General features: G+C 33.5%; 1 protein-coding gene across 1 annotated transcript in view; it reads right to left on the bottom strand.

Moving 5' to 3' along the window:
• Nucleotides 1–169: 169 nt before the first annotated feature.
• LOC107452328 (Radial spoke head protein 4a) overlaps nucleotides 170–18,598 on the bottom strand; it is a 22,778-nt gene continuing 4,349 nt past the window's right edge. The window contains exons 2-12 of the mRNA XM_043048596.2: nucleotides 15,610–15,805; nucleotides 13,843–14,032; nucleotides 12,115–12,522; nucleotides 11,011–11,074; nucleotides 8,093–8,221; nucleotides 5,668–5,765; nucleotides 4,837–4,948; nucleotides 3,200–3,348; nucleotides 2,584–2,758; nucleotides 1,945–2,062; nucleotides 170–230 (exon numbers count right to left, since the gene is read on the bottom strand). Of these exons, the coding sequence (XP_042904530.1) occupies nucleotides 170–230; nucleotides 1,945–2,062; nucleotides 2,584–2,758; nucleotides 3,200–3,348; nucleotides 4,837–4,948; nucleotides 5,668–5,765; nucleotides 8,093–8,221; nucleotides 11,011–11,074; nucleotides 12,115–12,522; nucleotides 13,843–14,032; nucleotides 15,610–15,779 (1,674 nt within the window). The 5' untranslated portion in view covers nucleotides 15,780–15,805. The remainder of the gene's footprint in view (nucleotides 231–1,944; nucleotides 2,063–2,583; nucleotides 2,759–3,199; nucleotides 3,349–4,836; nucleotides 4,949–5,667; nucleotides 5,766–8,092; nucleotides 8,222–11,010; nucleotides 11,075–12,114; nucleotides 12,523–13,842; nucleotides 14,033–15,609; nucleotides 15,806–18,598) is intronic.

The raw sequence follows: 18,598 nt of genomic DNA, 5'->3' as shown, positions 1-18,598 counted from the left end.
TGGTAGACTCCATTTCTGCAATTCAAGCAATCACAGAAAACCAATGTTTTAAAACTAAGCTGTTAAACGAAATTCAGCTCGATATAAACCTCCTCAGGGAAATGAATAAAACTATAGTCATACAGTGGATCCCTTCACATATTGGTATCGAAGGCAATGAGAACGCAGATTATCTGGCAAAAAACGGAACAACTATGCCCCAAGAAATAACAACCGTCACACCTGATACTCTTAAAAAATATGTTATGAAAAAACTCAACGAAATAAATACTTATGATTTAACTATAAAATCAAAAGGCAAAATATGGGAAAATATTCATGACAGTTGGAAATTTCTCTGTTACCAACCACGTAAGGAAGCAGTAACCCATTTTCGGCTTAAAACAGGCCACGATTGCTTATCAGAACATTTATATAACTTTAAAATTCTTTCCAGCAAAGCATGCCCAATTTGTGACACAGGTGTATTAAACTCTGATCACCTCTTATTGTGTAAGGGACTAGATAGGAACTCCCAGAAAAGTGGGAATGTCAATAAATTGTATTGGGAAGCAAGAACTCTCATGAATTGTCAATAACCTTTCCTTTTTCATGTTCCTTTTTTATTGTTGAAATGTTTATTGATTCAAATGTTTATTGTTCTTTTTTGTTCACTTTACCTAAATTGTTGAATTGTTTCTTTGTTATTTTTCTGCTCCTTTGTGATGCAATGAGCTGTCAAATTTTCTGGATTGAATTCCTAATAAAGCCATATGAAACACGCATTTTAATTTCCAATCATAAAAAGAAACTCAACTGTATGTTAAGAATACAAGGAAGCTTTATATCTTGCATAACATATTCACTGTTTAATTTTATTAGTTTTTTTTTTTCAAGTAAAAAAAAATTTAAATCGATGTCCAAGCTCATTAACCAGTATACAGTTAATAAACAATAAATAAGTTATAGTTTTTATCATTATAAGCTTTGTTTTAAACTGACCAGTCAAAAACGAGGTAAAATTGTTAAGTATTTTTAAGAATTAGATTTTTGCACTGTTGCTTAAAAATCTTTTGGGCAAAAAATGCTCTGTGAGTTTTTATACTTACTAAAAATTAAACAGGAGTTTAAAAAATAAAGAGAAATTTAAGAAATAAAATTGTTAATGAAGTTGCAATTGGAGCCGATCAAAATTATTTTTAATTTTCCCCCCATACAATCTGCTACTAAATCTGTGTCACAATACATAAAATTCAATAATTTTATAGTATAGTTAGAAAAAGAAATGCGTAGCTCTCATAGAGATTGGGGAGTGAAGGTGGCAGGGAACAGGGCTCTCTTTATTTGAAATTAAAGAAGTTATCGGTCTTTGAAAATGAAAATTGTTGTTTAAGAAAGAAGAATTTTAATTTTGATAAATCTTGCGAAAATATTCGATGTGAGTTTCAATTTATAGGGCGATGTGTTTAAATGTAAATAATAGCAAAGTATGTACAGGAAAAAAAAACTGGTGCTCCTCTTAAGAGGTGCAAATATATAGCTCAGAGCCGTGTTGAATGATGGGATAGAGCGCTCGCCTCTCAACAAGGCGAAGTGGGTTCGAATCCCAGAGATGGCTGGTCGATACGAAATTCGCACCTGGCTCGCATTCATTACAGTGCTGACGTAAAAAACCTTAAATCGTGGGTGAGAGTCTCCTTTCCGTCTAACTAATCGTGGGAGGTTTTCGTGGTTTTTTCTCTCCGTGTAACACAAATGCGGGTTAATTCTATCAAAAATTCCTCCTTGGAGTAAATTTCTCCCAATACTCATTCAGAGAGTTCCCTTGTCCTCTGGATTAAATTCAAAATTACTAGATTACGGAGTTGAATATTGGTAGTCGTAATCTCAAATTTGTGTCAGCTGTTCAACGACTATTATAAGATAAAATGTATAACGAAATAATAAACTGAGAGACGGTCTTACTTTCCATCGTAGTATGTGTATGCCCCTGGCCACAAATTAGAGTGAACAATCAAGATGGCAGTTTCCGGAATCAGTTTTGATGTCAACTTCAGTGTCCATGGTAAAAGTTGGCCGATAGCTGTAAATAATAAAAATATGAATAATTTAATTGCAAGTGAAACATGGACACTAAACACAGACACTCAGCGTACTCTTGGTGTTTTTGAAAGGAAAATCCTTAGAAATATTTTTGGCCCAGTACAGGAAAGAGGCTGTTGGCGAATCAGATACAATTTTGAATTATATGGACTCTATGGACAGCCACAGATAGTGCTGGGCATCCAAAGCAATAGATTAAGATGGCTTGGCCATATCTGGAGAGGTCCAGAAAACAATGCAGTACGAATTGCCACCTTTAAAAATCCTTCTGGATCTCGGGCCAGAGGAAGACCTCCAACTAGATGGCTGGGTGACACTACTAAAGATCTCAAAGTAATAAAGATTCACAACTGGAAAAAAGTCGCCATGGATAGGAGGCGTTGGAGGCTACGCGTGGTTGAGGCAGCCAAGGCCTGTAAGGGGCTGTCGTGCTGAAGAAAAAGAAGAATTTAATACTTTTGTCTTTTTAAATTGTTGTGTAATTAGCGAATTTCAATTTACCTTTGTCTTCAGACAGGCTGCGGAGTAAAGGAACTTCGCTTTCTTTCTTAGCTTCAAATATTTCAGGATCTACATCTTCTTTGCTTTCGGTGTCCCCATCTTCATCATCACCTTCGTCATCTTCCTCATCTTCATTTTCATCTTCTTCTTCTACTTTCATTGGTATGCATCGACCCTGAAATAAATTGAGTTAAATTACTAGCTTGTTAATACGTAGTTTTATTTTGAAAGATATTTCTAACACATGATTTAGTGTGTACTGTACCAAAAAGTATCATGACTGGTTAGCAATGTGCTCAGCATTGCGTGCAATACTAATTACCTGAATTCAACGACTGAGCCATTGCAGTCAACTAAGAGTAAGATTACCATAAATGGTGAGAATATGCATTCGATTTAGACATCAAAACAGCTATAAAATATTTAAAAAAAAAGTATTAAATAAAAATTTCAAAATGAATTGGTCGAATTAAGAATCGCTCAGTATCAATTTTATTGAAAAGCATTCATGTTTCGCTGAAATCACTCTTGTTTTAAAAAAATTTTGTTATTTTTTTGTAAGTTTATGACTAAATAAGTTAATAAATTTATCTTCATTTCTGCTTATTTTTTTTACTTGATTCAAAATGGCGTGTCTGCAATGAACCCAGTCTTCCAAACCATCGGAGTATGAATCTTTCACTGATTTTGCTTCATACTCTTCGTTTTTTTCTAGTTTCTTAACCTTGTCTTCTTCTTCTTCATCATCATCATCTTCGTCTTCTTCTATAAAAAGAGAAGGAAAAGGGAGAACTTAATTTTTTTTCAAATGCACGTAACATACATTTTACAAGTATTTTGTTTTATTACCGTCGTTGAACAGCCGATCTAAGTTTTGAGTTTACCACTACTAACGTTCAACTCCGTAGCCTTGTAATTTTGAACCCATTCCGGAAGATAAGGGAACTCCTGGTTGAAGTATTGGGAGAAATATGCCTTCGTTGAAGATTTTTTATTGAACTAACCCGTGTTTACGTTAGGTGGAGAGGAAAACCTCCCATGGTTAGCCTCACGGCAAGGGGACTCTAAACCAAGATCGGTCTACCACTGAGGATATTTTATGCTATGTGGTCGGTGCGAGCCGGGTACGGAATTCGTTTCGACCAGCTGTTGCTGGGATTCGAACCCGGGTCACCACGTAGGATACATTCTTTTCAATTTTATAACCGTCGACCAGGAATGTGATTCTTTCGCGGATTTCCGCTTTTTTTTCAGATTTTTCCCGCTAATTTCCGCTGAAAAAATTTTTTTGCACAAGTTAAAATATTTTATGAGGAATTAAATTTTCCGCGAAGCGAAAGTATTGAAGTCCCCATTCCTCCCTCAAAAATTGATTTTCGTATTTAGATTTAAAAGTTGAACGTTGCGATTCTTATTCAGGCGATTTAAATGTCGTACATTGCGATTCTTATTTACGAGATTTAAAAATCCAATATCGCGATTTGTAATTACGCGCTTTTAAAACCCTATGTAGCGATTCGTATTCACGCGAGCTTAAAATCCAATGTCGTGATTCGTTTTTGCGGTTGTAATATCAAACATCGATTTTCCTATTTATGCATGCTTTAAAAATTGGTGGAATTCGTATTCGCGCTATTTAAAAATTACGCTTCGTGATCCATATTTACGTGATCTAAAAATTATGCATCATGATTTGTATTTTCGCTTTTTTTAAATTCGATGTAGGGTTTCACATTCACGTGATCTAATAGCCTCATTTCGGGATTCATTTTCTCTTAATTTAAAATCATGCATGTGATTCTTATTAATATATTCATGCAAGTTTTAAAATTAATCATCGGGATTTATAATCACATGGTTTACATGCTTAAAAATTGCACTTTTTTGTCAAATTTTTGTGTATACATATATATATATATATATTCATTCTTAAATTTCCTCTTTTTTACTTTCCAACTACTCTCATCCCTGCAGTCGACCCAAATTTGAGTTTACGACTACCATTGTCCAATTCCGTTGTCTTTGTAATTTTGAACCCGATCCAGAAGACAAGGGAACTCCTGGATCAGAAGCCCCCTAGGTATTGATTTGTTATGAAAACTTGAATGACTTTGTGACCCTTTCGTATACTATGCACAAGCTTTGTAAGGAATCAGATTAGTGCCCTGTACTATCTACCTTGCGCAAAACTGGCATATGTGAACGTGCGTGATGCTATATGTATGAAAAAAATCTCCATGTTTAACTAGATACCTTGGATGGTGTAAAAGTCTGCTGGCGCAATATTTGTTGAAGCTGAAATTCTGGCGATCTGTGCTCTCAAGTAATGTGCTTCTTTTCCAGGGAAACAGATTCCTCCTCCTATCTACAAAGGAAGAAAAATATATTTTATCAGTTAGAACTAAAATTAAAAAGAACTACAGATTTACGAGTAATATTTTTAAGTAAAAGCACGTCATGACGGTGTGTTCGTACTCATTTGAATTTTTTTTTTAGTTTTTAATGATTATTTGAACTTTTTAAAAAATTGAAATATTTGTATGCATAGATGGATTAAAAATACTACTTTTTCGAACAAAATGTGTACCAGTCGTAAAAACTACGTAGACAAATGTTCTTTTTGATTATCTAAAAAACTATATTTTTATGTTCTAAAATGTTTGAATAAAATCGTAATTCTGAAATTAAATGTTATTTAAGTTTATAAAAATTCATAATAGGAAAATTAATTCTCATGAAAACATGTATTAAAAGAAGTTAAACAACATAAGAAAGATTTTATAATTGTTCTGTCAAACTTTATGTCATAATTTTTAAACTGTTGAGGTCCAGCTTTAGGTAAATATTTTTATTATTCCGTTGAATTATATCTTCTAACTTTAAGACAGACATAGTTCGTAGCATCTTTTAAAAATCTTTACTTCGAGCACGCAATACCTTAAGTTTTGTGCTGAAATTATAAGATAAATAAATAAGCAAGTAAGAAAAAAATTAACAGATGAGCGTGAAAAAACAAAATACCCTATTAATTTTTAGAAAATTAACACTAAGTACAAAAATAAAAATCGTGATTATCAAATTTACTTCGTTTTCTAGATTCCCACTGAAAAATCGTTTCATTCGTTTTGCTGCTGTTATATGTTGAGGACGCAATGAAGGAAGACAGCGCCATTTTCCTACTACTGAAAAGTAAAGTTTTATTTGAACATTGATAGAACTTACAATTAATTTAGTCAGCAATTAAATATTGATTAATGTTTTTTTGGAAACATCATAGTGCAATGCGCTCACAAAATATCCTTTATTTAAATGATTATCTACTATAATATATAAACTTTCAAGGTGTCTACTAAATGACTGACGCATTTCGACGCAAATATTTAAAACACGATTAAATGAAGAAAACGCTCCATTCCCTGCACTACTGCTGTTGTTGTTGTTCATTTACGTCGCACTAGAGCTGCACAATGGGCTATTGGCGACGATCTGGGAAACATCCCTGAGGATGATCCGAAGACATGCCATTACAATTTTGATCCTCTGCAGAAGGGATGGCACCCCGCTTAGGTAGCCCGACGACCTGCACGCGTATTCGAGTATTTTACGGTAGAACAGTTTAACGAGGACCAATACCGCACACCCTCGGTTCCTACACAGACTGATCCAAGTGGTCACTCACCCGCACACTGACCGCAGCCAGTGATTCTTGACTTCGGTAATCTGATGGGAACCATGTCTTAACGATCAGTCCACTGCGGGGACCACTGCAAATTTCTAATAGCAGTCCCTGCACTGCTATTAGAAAAGCAATGAACTTTGAAAAAATATACACTGTGTTCAAATATATAAAAGTTTTACCCCTAGATGGCACTGGTGGCAAAAATTTAAGTACCCTCTGACCAGCCTGAGATAGACCTCGGATACTAAGCTTGTTTATGACAATCGCAATAGTAACGAACTGATTCTATTCATTTTTAGGTGAAAATACTGCTTTGGTTTGTTAATTTTCGCTTGGCAATTGGTTTTAGCTAGCCAAATACGAACCAAACTAACTACTTTCGCAAAATGAGTGAACTTTTCAACATCAATAGTAACATTCATCTCTTGCTTGCCAGACAGTATCTTTCTCACCACCATTTTAACAATGTGTAAGCTGAACTGAACCATTCAGTGGGCACTTTATATTATATTAGGAAATGCTATTATTATAGCTTTTCAAAGAGAAGATATTTTAGTTACAACAAACAGGCGAAATCTTGTTCCCTCGCCATAAGTTCGTTTCTCGTTAAAATTGCAGTACATCGTTTACTGAAAATGTCGGTCACAATCGAGTTATAACTTATGAAAACTGCATAGGAGTTACGAAATCTACGCTTGTTACGTCATTATGATGCTTGCTGACCAGTATGATACTACGTCATTATGATGCTTACTAACCGTTATGCTTTTATGACCTGTTCATGGAGTTGGCAAAGAGTCGCAAGCGATTAGTTATTATATTATCAATGCAAAACATGGTAATGCTGTAGAAATTTCAAAACATTTTTTAATGTTTTTTATTTGCAACGAACAATGTACTATAATACAGTGTTACTGAATAAAGAGTTTACACTCGTAGCACAATTCACGAGATAACTATAACGCAATAATATTTAAATAGCAAAGATTTCTACCATTACTGTGCATCATTTATTGATTCCAAATCAGTAATGCTGAACTTAAAAAACCCTTAACTAAACCCGTATTGTCTTTCACATAATTTTTCCACAAAATGGTCTAATCAGGGCCCGACTTACAGGTCTCAGGGTCCTGGACACGAGGCCACTTTGGGGGCCCTCCAAAATAGCCGAAAGGTTTCAGTTAACATGCATGATTTTTAACCACAATATGAAAAGATAATCTTATAGACAACAGCATATTGTAAACAATCGAATAACTTATTTAAAAGTGCGGATGTATAGAAATTCTAAATTTAATTTAGCTGAACTATGATAAAATACTAAAATTTAATTGATAGTGTAAGAGTTGTTGCTGAGAATGTTGAAAATTATGTAGGAAGCAATATATTCGTAAATTATGTCGGAATAAAATACTTCGCTTTCTTATGTAATTTGGAGACTGACCCCTTACAAGTTGGAGACCCTGGACAAGTGCCCGAATGCTCCCCCGTAAATCAGACCCTAAGTCATACTTCCATTAAGCTTTTGATTCTTCGAAACTAAGGACCTTCTTTGTCGCAGTTCAGGCTCTTTTGACCATGTGGTCAATGATTTTGGCTTTAATGGTCGATTAGTAAATTATCAATTGCTGCCAAAATTATATATTTAAAGCTTGTGATATTTTGCAACACTTTTTTGTTTAAAAAAGGTGACGTTACTTAAGATGACACAGTTTCTGTGCAGTTTGTAAGTGACGTGGAGTTATTGCAGTTGAAATATCATCTCATTACAATTAAGTTTAGAGATAAACTTATTATCGATAACTTACTATAAAGAGTATCGTTACTTACTATTCATAGTTACAAAGTATAAATATTCATTGATTCCAGTTCCATCTTCTTCAGGTGGTACGATAGCTTGCTTTTTCAAATTTGGTTTTGGTATGGGCGGTATCTTTTTTTCTTCTTCTGTTTCAGTTTCTTTTTTAATGGAATAACAAGTAAACTTTTAATTAAAGTATTGATTTTTATGTTCTTAATTACATATTTCTTACTATGAAAGTGAGCAAGTATTATTTTGATAAAAAAATTTTCGATGTGAGAAAAAATTTATTAAACGTTTTAGAACATAACCATCCATTCGTTGAAGCGCATCAAGTTGCCAAAATTCAGATTTGTTAAAAAAAAAAAAATTTAAAAAAAATTGACATTAAAAAAGTAAACCATTTAAGTATCTTTCGAATTTTTGGAAATCTTTCGAAAAATATCCATGAAAAAACTAGTTATAAAACTAATTTATGAATTTTTTTCAAAATTACTCGAATGTATGCTTAAAGTGCAAATTAAAACCATAAAGTTAAGTTTTTTTTTCCTTTTGTTATATTTAGCGATTGCATGAAATTGCCTTATTATACAACATTTTAAACTAAACAACTAAATATATTTAGTTATCGTTTTACAATTATTAAACAGTAAATATTCATATACATTTGCAAACTAAATTTTCTGTACATGTGTGTTTGATCTATGTATGTTATTAAAATTATGATCTTAAAATACTAATTTCATATTAAGAATTTCGTACTATCGCTAAATAATTTTTTTGGCTAAAAATATTAGACGAGTTTTTGAAGTAACTAAAATTTAAATAGCAAATGAAATTTTAATAGATTTAAAATTTAATAAGAAGAATTTGAAAAAAAGTTTATCAATGAAAAAACCGAAATATAAGTTATAGATCAGATATTGATCAAATCGGCATAAGACAAATTCTAGAAAAAACAACAGAATGTGAGCTGGCTTGTAATTTTCTAATACTCACTAAACTATTCCAGTAAGGTTAAAGGTCATGTCTGCACTGCAAAGCTAAAACAAAGCAATAGCTGGGAATACCAGAGAAACTAGTAAGATTGACGAAAGCATTTTTACAGAGAGAAAGGATTTAAACTGGGAGATGCATTATTTTGTCATCTATTTAATGTTGCCTTAGAAAAAGAGGCGCGAGATTCAGGCATACTAACACAGAAAACTATTTTCTAAAAGTCAGTACAGTATTTAGAATTTGCAGATGATGTAAGTAGAGCTACGGAAGATTTGATAAAAATTTTCGGAGATTGCAGCTAAAATCCTTGGCTAGATTGCATTGGGGAAGAAAATTTTTTTGTTGCATTAATGCAAATACTAGATATTGCTTCAGACGGATATGGGGATTTCAAATCTGAAATTAGTTTTGCCCTAAAATTCTAGTTTTTTTTTTAATTACATTTTTAGTCTATTTTTTTCCAAAATGTACAAATTTGATAACGATCATTTATGATTGATTTTTTTTCCATAAAAATTTTCTAACCAAAATATAAATTGACTATAAATTGAATTATTTCATAAAATGCGAATTCTAATCAAGAGTCATTTAGCAGTTGGGGAGGAGCAATGAATGGGACAGAGGATTAAAAAAAAGGAAGATGTTTTATCGTCTTTAAGGAAAAGAAATAAGTTGAGGTTGATTTTTGACAAGTTCTTTCGACCAGTAATATGAGAATAAATCTAACGCAACATTATATTCGTGTCACATTATTGTATGTGTTATTGTCATGAGAAAATATGTTTTCCGCGAAAATAGGTGGATGATAATATGTATCTTGGCTACCACTTAGTCTGTTTTATTGACAGAAACGGTAGGAAAGAATTTATTATGTATCTTGGTATGTATAATATGTATCTTGGCTACCACTTACTCTGTTTTAGTGGCAGAAACGGTAGGAAAGAATTTATTATGTATCTTGTATGTATAATATGTATCTTGGCTACCACTTACTTTGTTTTATTGTTAGAAATGGTAGGAAAGAATTTTTTCACGCGAAATCGCGTGATCGGTCAAGGGACTTTCTTTTTCTGTATTTCACGGTAGTTTGTATCATGCTAACTGTTTAGGCGACGGAAATTACCACAATCAAATGAAAAATACCGGATTTGTTCAGAAAAATTCCTTTTAATCTTTTTTATTTCTTTTTTTCAGATATTCGAGGGGAATATATATTTTTCTTTTCTGTAGAAAAAATCATTTGCCAACGCTTTCACTAAAACACAATTCTTTTTTATTTCTTTTTTTCAGATTCGAGGGGAATATATATTTTTCTTTTCTGTAGAAAAATTCATTTGTCAACGCTTTCACTAAAACACAATTCTTTTTGATTTCTTGTTTTCAGATTCGAGGGGAATATATATTTTTCTTTTCTGTAGAAAAAAATCATTTGCCAACGATTTCACTAAAACACAATTCTTTTCGCCAATTTACAATTTTATCGCCTCGAGGGATGCTTAGCGCGGATGCAGTATATTATGCATACCTGCCAACTTTCACTCTGTCCGAGAATGGATTTTCAGAGTGGTTGTAAAACAATAAACGAAAAACAATCTGACTCAAAAATATATTTATATTTTGATCCCGTTGAAATTCGCTTGCGCAAGTATTATTATGCATTCATATATATATTGTAATTATTTATATGTAGTGGTGGTCAAACTCATTTATAATTATCATTATAATTCAAAAAGTTAATTGGAATAACCCGAGTATTGCTACCACTTTAAATATGAAAATAAAATCTTCCGGAAAATCCGGAAGAGTTGGCAGGTATGTACAAAATGTCACATATGTATTATGTCACAAAATATGAGGAAACGTGGAGAAGGATATTATATAATGCGTGGACAAAATGTTGTATCTATTTACAATTAATATACCTTTATAATTTTGAAAATATTTTTACCTTCTTCGTCAGTTACATTTTCCTCTTCAGTTGCATCATCACTTTCTGAATTCTCTTCATCTATCTAATACAGAAACTAAAAACTTTAATACGTTGATTACACAGGGGAACAAATTCTTTGTCACAAATAATGCCGCCTAAATTTGGTGTGGGAATTTCAAACCTGAAATTAGTTTTTTCTCCTGAAACTACAGATTTTTTAATGACATTTTTAGTCTATTTTTTGTCGACAAACGTATAACAGAGGTTAAAGTAAATTGTACGACAAAGTTCCAAGGAAGTTAGAGCGCATCATCAGGATTATAATTGCATGGGAACTCATATTTGGAAATGTCTTTGTTTTGATTAGGGGTAGTTTCCTATTATGACCTGTATAAAAGGTCATAATAGGGAAAGCGCCCGTGGCGAGGTAAACGACTTTTCCGGGCTTGGGCTACTATGCAATATTTTAGCCCTTATGATGTAGAATTATGTCGCAACACTTATGCAATCCCCTGTTATTTATAACGTTTCTAAACTTGTACATTTGGACATAAAATAGACTAAAAATGTCATTTCTAAAATTTAAAATGCTTGGATAAAGGAACTGAAAACATATTTGAAATCAGCGATGTGAAAATATCCAAGATTCTTTAAAAAATCTCATGCAACAGAAAGAAAATTGTTCCTCAATGTTATTTGAAATTAACTACATTAAAAAAGAATCAAATTGACCAGACTGAATATTTTATATTTCATAACCGTCGTTGAACAGCCGACCGAATTTTCACTTTACGATTACCAATGTTCAACACCGTAACCTTGTAATTTTGAACCCAATCCAGAAGACACGGGAACTCCTGGGTGAAGTAATAGGAGAAATTCGCCTTCGTGTAGGACTTTATGATGGAACTAACCCGTATTTTTGTGTTACATGGAGAGGAAAACCTCCCACAGTGAGCCTGACGGCAAGGGGACTCTAACCCATGATCCGTCTACCACTGAGGATATTTTACGTCAGCACTGTTGTCGGTGCGACCCGGGTGTGGAATTCGAACCAAACAGCCGTTGCCCGGATTCGAACCCGGTTCACTTTCTCTGAATGAAAAAGAATCTCAAACTTACTGAGTCTTCTTTCAAATTTTCATCATCAAGCTCTTCTTTCTTCTCTTCGTAACCGAAAGATTCTCGAGGCACATTACTCTGGTAAGGACATTCTGCGATATAGTAATTGCCTTGATTGGCAAACATTTTACCCCAGAACTCAACTTTTTCCAGTTTGTAAGTTTGTGCCAAGTTTCGGAGTGCCACGTTCAGGTCATGAACTTCTTCATCACTGAGCCCTATGCCGCCGAGTCTGAAACGGCCGATTTTGTGGTGGAGATCTGGCAGAGATGCAGCCAAGTCTGGCAAGTCCTCGTCTTCCGTGTCTTTTTCTTCTGATTCGTCTTCTTCTTCGTATGCATCCATGTCCTCTTCATCCACTATCGTTGAAGGCTTAATGGCGGGTTTCCTTTCATCAATTGGAGAAAGCTGATTAAGAATTAAATTAAGATTAGTATTTATGCTGTCGCTGTTCTTTATAAATTGAAATGACTTTATTGCACTTGATAAAAATTTACACATGCAACCGACGCCCAAAATGGGATTGTGATAGCACCAACGTCTTCTGCGCATGCGCTTTCAACTAGATTTTTGAAAATGTAAGCTCTGCTTTTGAGCAGAGGACGCACTACGCCGAGACATTGAAGTTAGTGCTTACTGTGAACCCAGTACCTAAATAGGCACTCAGTAATTATTACAACCATTTTAAAACGTTGTTTGTCTGTCTATTTTATGTCTATGAATTACTAACAGATGTGAAATGGGATTTTCTTTTTTTAAGGCCATTGCCTTCTAATTAACTTGAACTCAATGTTCGATTTGAGCGTAGTAAAATAGGTGAACTACATCACCAAATTAACATTTTTAAATTTGTTTGAAACACTTTTATTGTATAAAACACGAGTTCGTACAGTGTCGCAAAACAAATGAAGTTTTAATTTTTATGTTGACAACAAAAATTTGATACAAACTGAGCTATAAGTTGGGCAGAAATCAAAAGTCAAACGCGAACAGGTCATATAAATGAAATTTTAAAAAAAACTGTTCTTTATTTCTGTTTTCATTATGCTTATTATTTTTTGAAGGTAATATTATAATTTGGAGATAAATTATAGTTTTAATGATGCTTAAGAATTTACGTAGTTGAGAGATGCGTTTTATGAATGGAGATCAGCCAGAAATACATTGCGCTTTGATTCAAACTTACTTTTCATTTTTTTTAAAATTCTGTTTTGCTATTCCCATTTTTATCTACTTTGTAACCATGCTTTTTTTTCTCTCCATTTTACAACATTTTTCTTCGGTTTTTATACCCATTACTAGTAAGTTTTAGAATAAAGGATGTAAAACTATCTGTCTATAAATTCTAAAATTCATACTAATATAGCAGGAAAATTCTAGGAATTATTTTTTCCAAATGCAATTTCCAAGTATGATTGTAATATATATGAACTTAGCGTACACAATTGGAATGAAATGTTTGTAAATTAAAGATTTCACAGTACAGGTAGGTCCACATTTTTAGAATTCCATTTTAAAAAGAGTACTAGCATGCATACAAATATAGATTAAAATACGCTAGGTACTAACGAACGAGCGAAGCGATCCGGAAGGAGCTGGGTGACGCAGCGAAAAGGCGTTGGAAACCCCTATGAATATCGAATTTACCTATACATTTTATCATTGGCAGACAATAGCTGTAAGAGTAATATTCTCAAAAGAAAAATAGAAAACTGTTCTTAAATTTACTTTATAAAACAGTTTCTTTTCTTCGATCATTTTCTGGAGATTTTCATCGAGTAAAATTCCTTCGATGATCTCAGTCTCAGGTGATCGTTTTTCATCTTTGATGGAACGGCTAATATCTTCCAAATTATCAACACCGTCTTCGATTCCAAACCGAAGTACTCTTCGCAAAATGTCACCCAAATGATCATACCTGTAAGTTAAAAAAGAAAAAAAAATTGAATAATCACTGGAATTTAAAAACTCCAGTGATTTTTAGCAAAAATCACTGATTTCAATTGTTTTTGGCCACCAAACTATTTTTATCTTGATATAACATTGTTTTGTTGTTTTATATTTTGCTCTAATTTACGGATTCGTAAACTTTATCTTAGAAAAATAATCTTCAATTATCTACTTTCAAAATTTCTTAAGATGTTTTTCTTGAATCATGCAGTTCAATAGCTTCTTTTTCATTGTTAGGACTACTCTTCAGTAATTTAATTTCAAAATATCTTGTAAGGGGCCCGGAAAATTTGGTGGGCCTTGGGCCTGAATTTGTCTTGATCGGTCCCTGGTCACTTGGTCCTGGTCACTCAGTATCCAAATACTGAATTTCTTTAGAAAGTATTAGATCGAAAAAAACGCTATAGCAAAGCTTGTAGGTCGATAAGTGTTTTAATTTCCCGTTAGTAGATTATTCTTATCAGATTTAACTTCAAAATGCTTGGTAGGGCCCACATTTTTCTTGATCCGTCTACGTCCCTGAGCTACTTCAATAATAACTTTTGCTAAGTGTTCGTTTGTCTTGCGTTTCCCGTAACACTAAACCTATTTTCTATCCTCTTAGCGATATTTTGATTGGTTAGTCCGGCGATTGATAGGGAAATTTTCGCGCATGCGCTGTGAAGCTCAAATAGCGTTAGAGCTGACGGAAACCGCAGTGCTTTGTGAAATGTCTCTAATGTGACGCTCGAAAGTTCATATCCCCTCTCTCCAGACTAACATAGAATTTAAAATTTGTTTAAAAAAATTTTTTTTGATTAACTCTAATAATGGAAAGCATTTTAGAAAAACTTTAAGTGACATTTTAAAGATTTTCGTAAAAGTCGGCTTTAGACCTAACGAATTAAAAGAAAATATTTTTCCGGTGTAAATAATGTGTTAATATTTTGTTGGTTGGTTGGTTCTAATGCCACTTGCCACACGGGCAAAGCCTGCTTGGTGAAACTGAGCAAATTTAAGGCGGAGTGTGCGATTCTTGTTTTTCAGTGGCGCCATCTATGGCCAAGAATTCGACTTCGCCACATCATACGTCACGCCTGTTTATAAGGCGAATCCATTCATTCATCCACAGATCATAATTTTGACCTTAATCAGAGAACGATCGATCTCCAATCCAGTACCCCCAGAGGTATTGATTTGTTATGGGAACATGGAGGACTTTTGCGACTCGACAGATTTAACGTGCATCAGTCACTTTACTACACGGGAAGTCTTCGGCCGGCGGGATTCGAACCCACGAACTCTCGGACATGGAGCCAGTGCCCTACCGACCAGGCTATCCCAGCCTGTTAATATTTTGTAAAATGTGTTAGTATTTTTTAAGAATATTTTTTAGTATTTGTGTTTTATCTTGGAAAACTGAACGTTTCAACATTTCCTCTCCCTATTAAGTTCTTCAAGTAATCTCAATACCGTTGTCACGGCCCCATTGTCAATATTATTGTAATGATCATTTTTCTATCCAATAGTTAAAGCAACAAACAAACAAAAAGGTTAGATACTCACAGCGATAAATTTGTTTTTGGACTGACAACAGACAAAATACTTTTCGCTCTCTCGAATTCAATTTTGCCAGCAGGGCTGATATCTCTAGAATCTTTTATCTCTTTGTATCTCCTTGCTTGGGACTCAATATGGTCAAGTGAATGGATACTAAGTAAACACGAATAATCCATGATTTCTTCAGTGAATTCAGATTACCCTGAAAATGTTAACAATTGCAATTGATATCACACTAGCTCCGTGTAATGGCGTTAGTGTGGACAAAATCCTCTTTTTAAAAAATCATAATGAAAAAAAAACTAAAAAAATTTTTAAGTCCTGGTGTAAATCAGAATGCAGTAAAACGTTTAAATTATTGTTTAAAAATACATCACTAGTTAAAAATTATATTTAATAAAAAAAAAATTTTTTTTGTTGTTAAATTTGTAAAAAATGTCCGTTTCTCTCCCTACCATAAAATTGATTATTGTTTGAATTTTCATACATATTGCCCATTTTTGTATGTCGTTTACTAAACAATACTTTGAAACTTGATGAATAATTTAGGGTAAGCATTTTATTTGACTATGAATTCATTTTTAAAAATATATTAGTATTAAAAGTGGTACTTATAATTTTCGGGAGTTTAAAATATCTAATAACGTAATATTTCTATCAGCTACCAATATTGGCATATTAGGTACCTACAATGACAATAATACTCATTACAACAATTAATAAAGTATCACCGGTATCAATAACAGTTTAGAGATTTTCCCCTCCGAAATAATAAAGTACCTTAAAATTGTACTCAACATGATTTTGGTTTTAAATAATTTGTCTCTTTTATTACCACCCAATATGTTACCTACATGGAACGCACACTCAAGCTAAACCAAAGTTTTCTGAATTAGACGTACCGCCTTAGTACCTGTAACTTAATCCTTATTGGCTGACTAACACGTGACATAGCTTGCAAGTACCCAATCGAATTCGCAAGTTCGAATTTAAGCGCTTAAATCAAAACAGATACCTTTTTTGGGAATCGAGAGATTTCGCAGTTTTGCATATCATCCTGCTGTTGTTACCATATGCCATAAAGTCAAAGGGGGTGCGCTCCTGCATGTTTTTCAGTGGCACCATCTATGGCCAAAATTTTGACCCGTGCTTAGGGCGGACCCATTCATTCATCCATCGATCGTAATTTTGACCTAATCAGAGAACGACCAATTTCCAATTCAGTATACCCCAGAGGTTTGATTTGTTATGAGAACATGAAGGACTTTGTGACCAAAAAGATTTAACTTGCACATGTCACCATTTACTGCTCGGAGAGTCTGGGGGGAGATCGAACTCATGACCTATTGGACATGGGCCCAACACCCTTTCCAACTAGGCTATCCCGGCCTTATATCATCCTGTACGTAAGTACTTAAGTAACGGTGGATCTTACGTTTTTATTTCGATCTTGCCTATTTTTACGTTTGATAGGTGTGGTTAACGTTATAAAGTTACATTCCACGATGGAAAATGGCGGATATGGATAAGATAATGACTATATGAGGAATCATGTGAATAGAATAATGGGTACATACGTACTAACGCAGCAGAAGTTGCGCTAATGCACCAATAAAGAGCAATCCTGTTGTTCGCACACAGTTATCTTTTGGATTCTTTGTTGCCTTGTTGTTTGCTGATTTTTGGCGCCATTTTTTAGTGCTACAAAAATGCTTCTTTGGGATATGCCGAAAACAGAGCAAGAAGCAATTTTATTTTTTCAGGAGCGAAATATTTTACCAAAAAAACGAAAATGCACCAATTCCCATGACATGAAACGTTACTTTGGTAAAGGTACGTTTTGGAAATGTAATTTAAGACAGTGTGATCAGCAAGTGGGACTAAAAAAAAACTGTTTTGAATCTATGTTATCGACCCATTTTCCACCGAAATCCGATTGACTACTTTGATTTTAAATAAAGTGTTTTGAATTTTGAAAGTGTTTTGATTTTAAATAAAGAGTTTTATTTTATATGATTTGTCGCAAAACTTTTTGGTGTAGATTGGCGGCACTTAAAAACCGCCAAATCTGTAGCTGCGGTGGTGTTAATACGTAAGTACCGAGTAATGACGATATGATGGATCGTGTGAATTAGATAATTGCGATATGATATACTCTGTGCTATTTATGGCTGAAGCAAAAAAACAGGAAGAATAAAGGGAAAAAAACGAAAATTGATTAATAAATTTACTATATTTTCGGTTTTATGAACAAGAACTTTTCTCAGTGTCTAAACACGAAATGAAATCAGCAAAAAAAACACAGAACTTTTGATCAAATTTGAAGTTAAAAATCAGAGTTTTAAACTGATGTATTTTACATTTGTGGTACTTTTACATCAGCTATTCAACTATTTTATTTATTTATTTATTTTGATTATGGCCATGTTGTTTTGTGTTCTAAAATAAATAAAATAATGGGAAAAATATACTTGAGGGTGCCCGTTGGCGAAATTGGCGACTTATGTTTGGCGCTATTCCTGTTTGCGAGGAACACCGTGGTAACAGGAATGGTGGCCAAAACATAATGATATTTCAATAAAACATCGGATAAAGCTTGCAATGAACCCAATATAAGTAAAATTAATAAATCCAATAAAAATTATTCTGAATCGAAGCAAAAATTAATGGAGTAGGCGCAAAAAGAAAAGGAAGAAAAAAAAACTCGCTTCTTCATTAAGCTTGAATATTCTCAGATTTAGGTGCACAGAATTATCTAATAACAGTTAGATACTGTCTAAATTTATCGTGAATAGAATCTGTGTACCTCCATCGTCACATAAATTCGGCGAAATATGAATCGAAAATGGCGTTTGTGGTACCGAACTGGTGATGACATTTTTTTATAAAGTCCCTTTTTATGACTGCCCACATACCTTCGATCTTATTGACCAGAAGTAAAAGTAACCTTACCAGCCGGTATCTAACGAAGAACTAATGGACCTCTGAAATTACG

Source organism: Parasteatoda tepidariorum, chromosome 6, assembly GCF_043381705.1.
Source record: "Parasteatoda tepidariorum isolate YZ-2023 chromosome 6, CAS_Ptep_4.0, whole genome shotgun sequence".
NCBI lineage: Eukaryota > Metazoa > Arthropoda > Arachnida > Araneae > Theridiidae > Parasteatoda > Parasteatoda tepidariorum.
The sequence above is the reverse complement of the archived record's forward strand: the minus strand, read 5'-3'. Positions and strand labels throughout refer to the sequence as shown.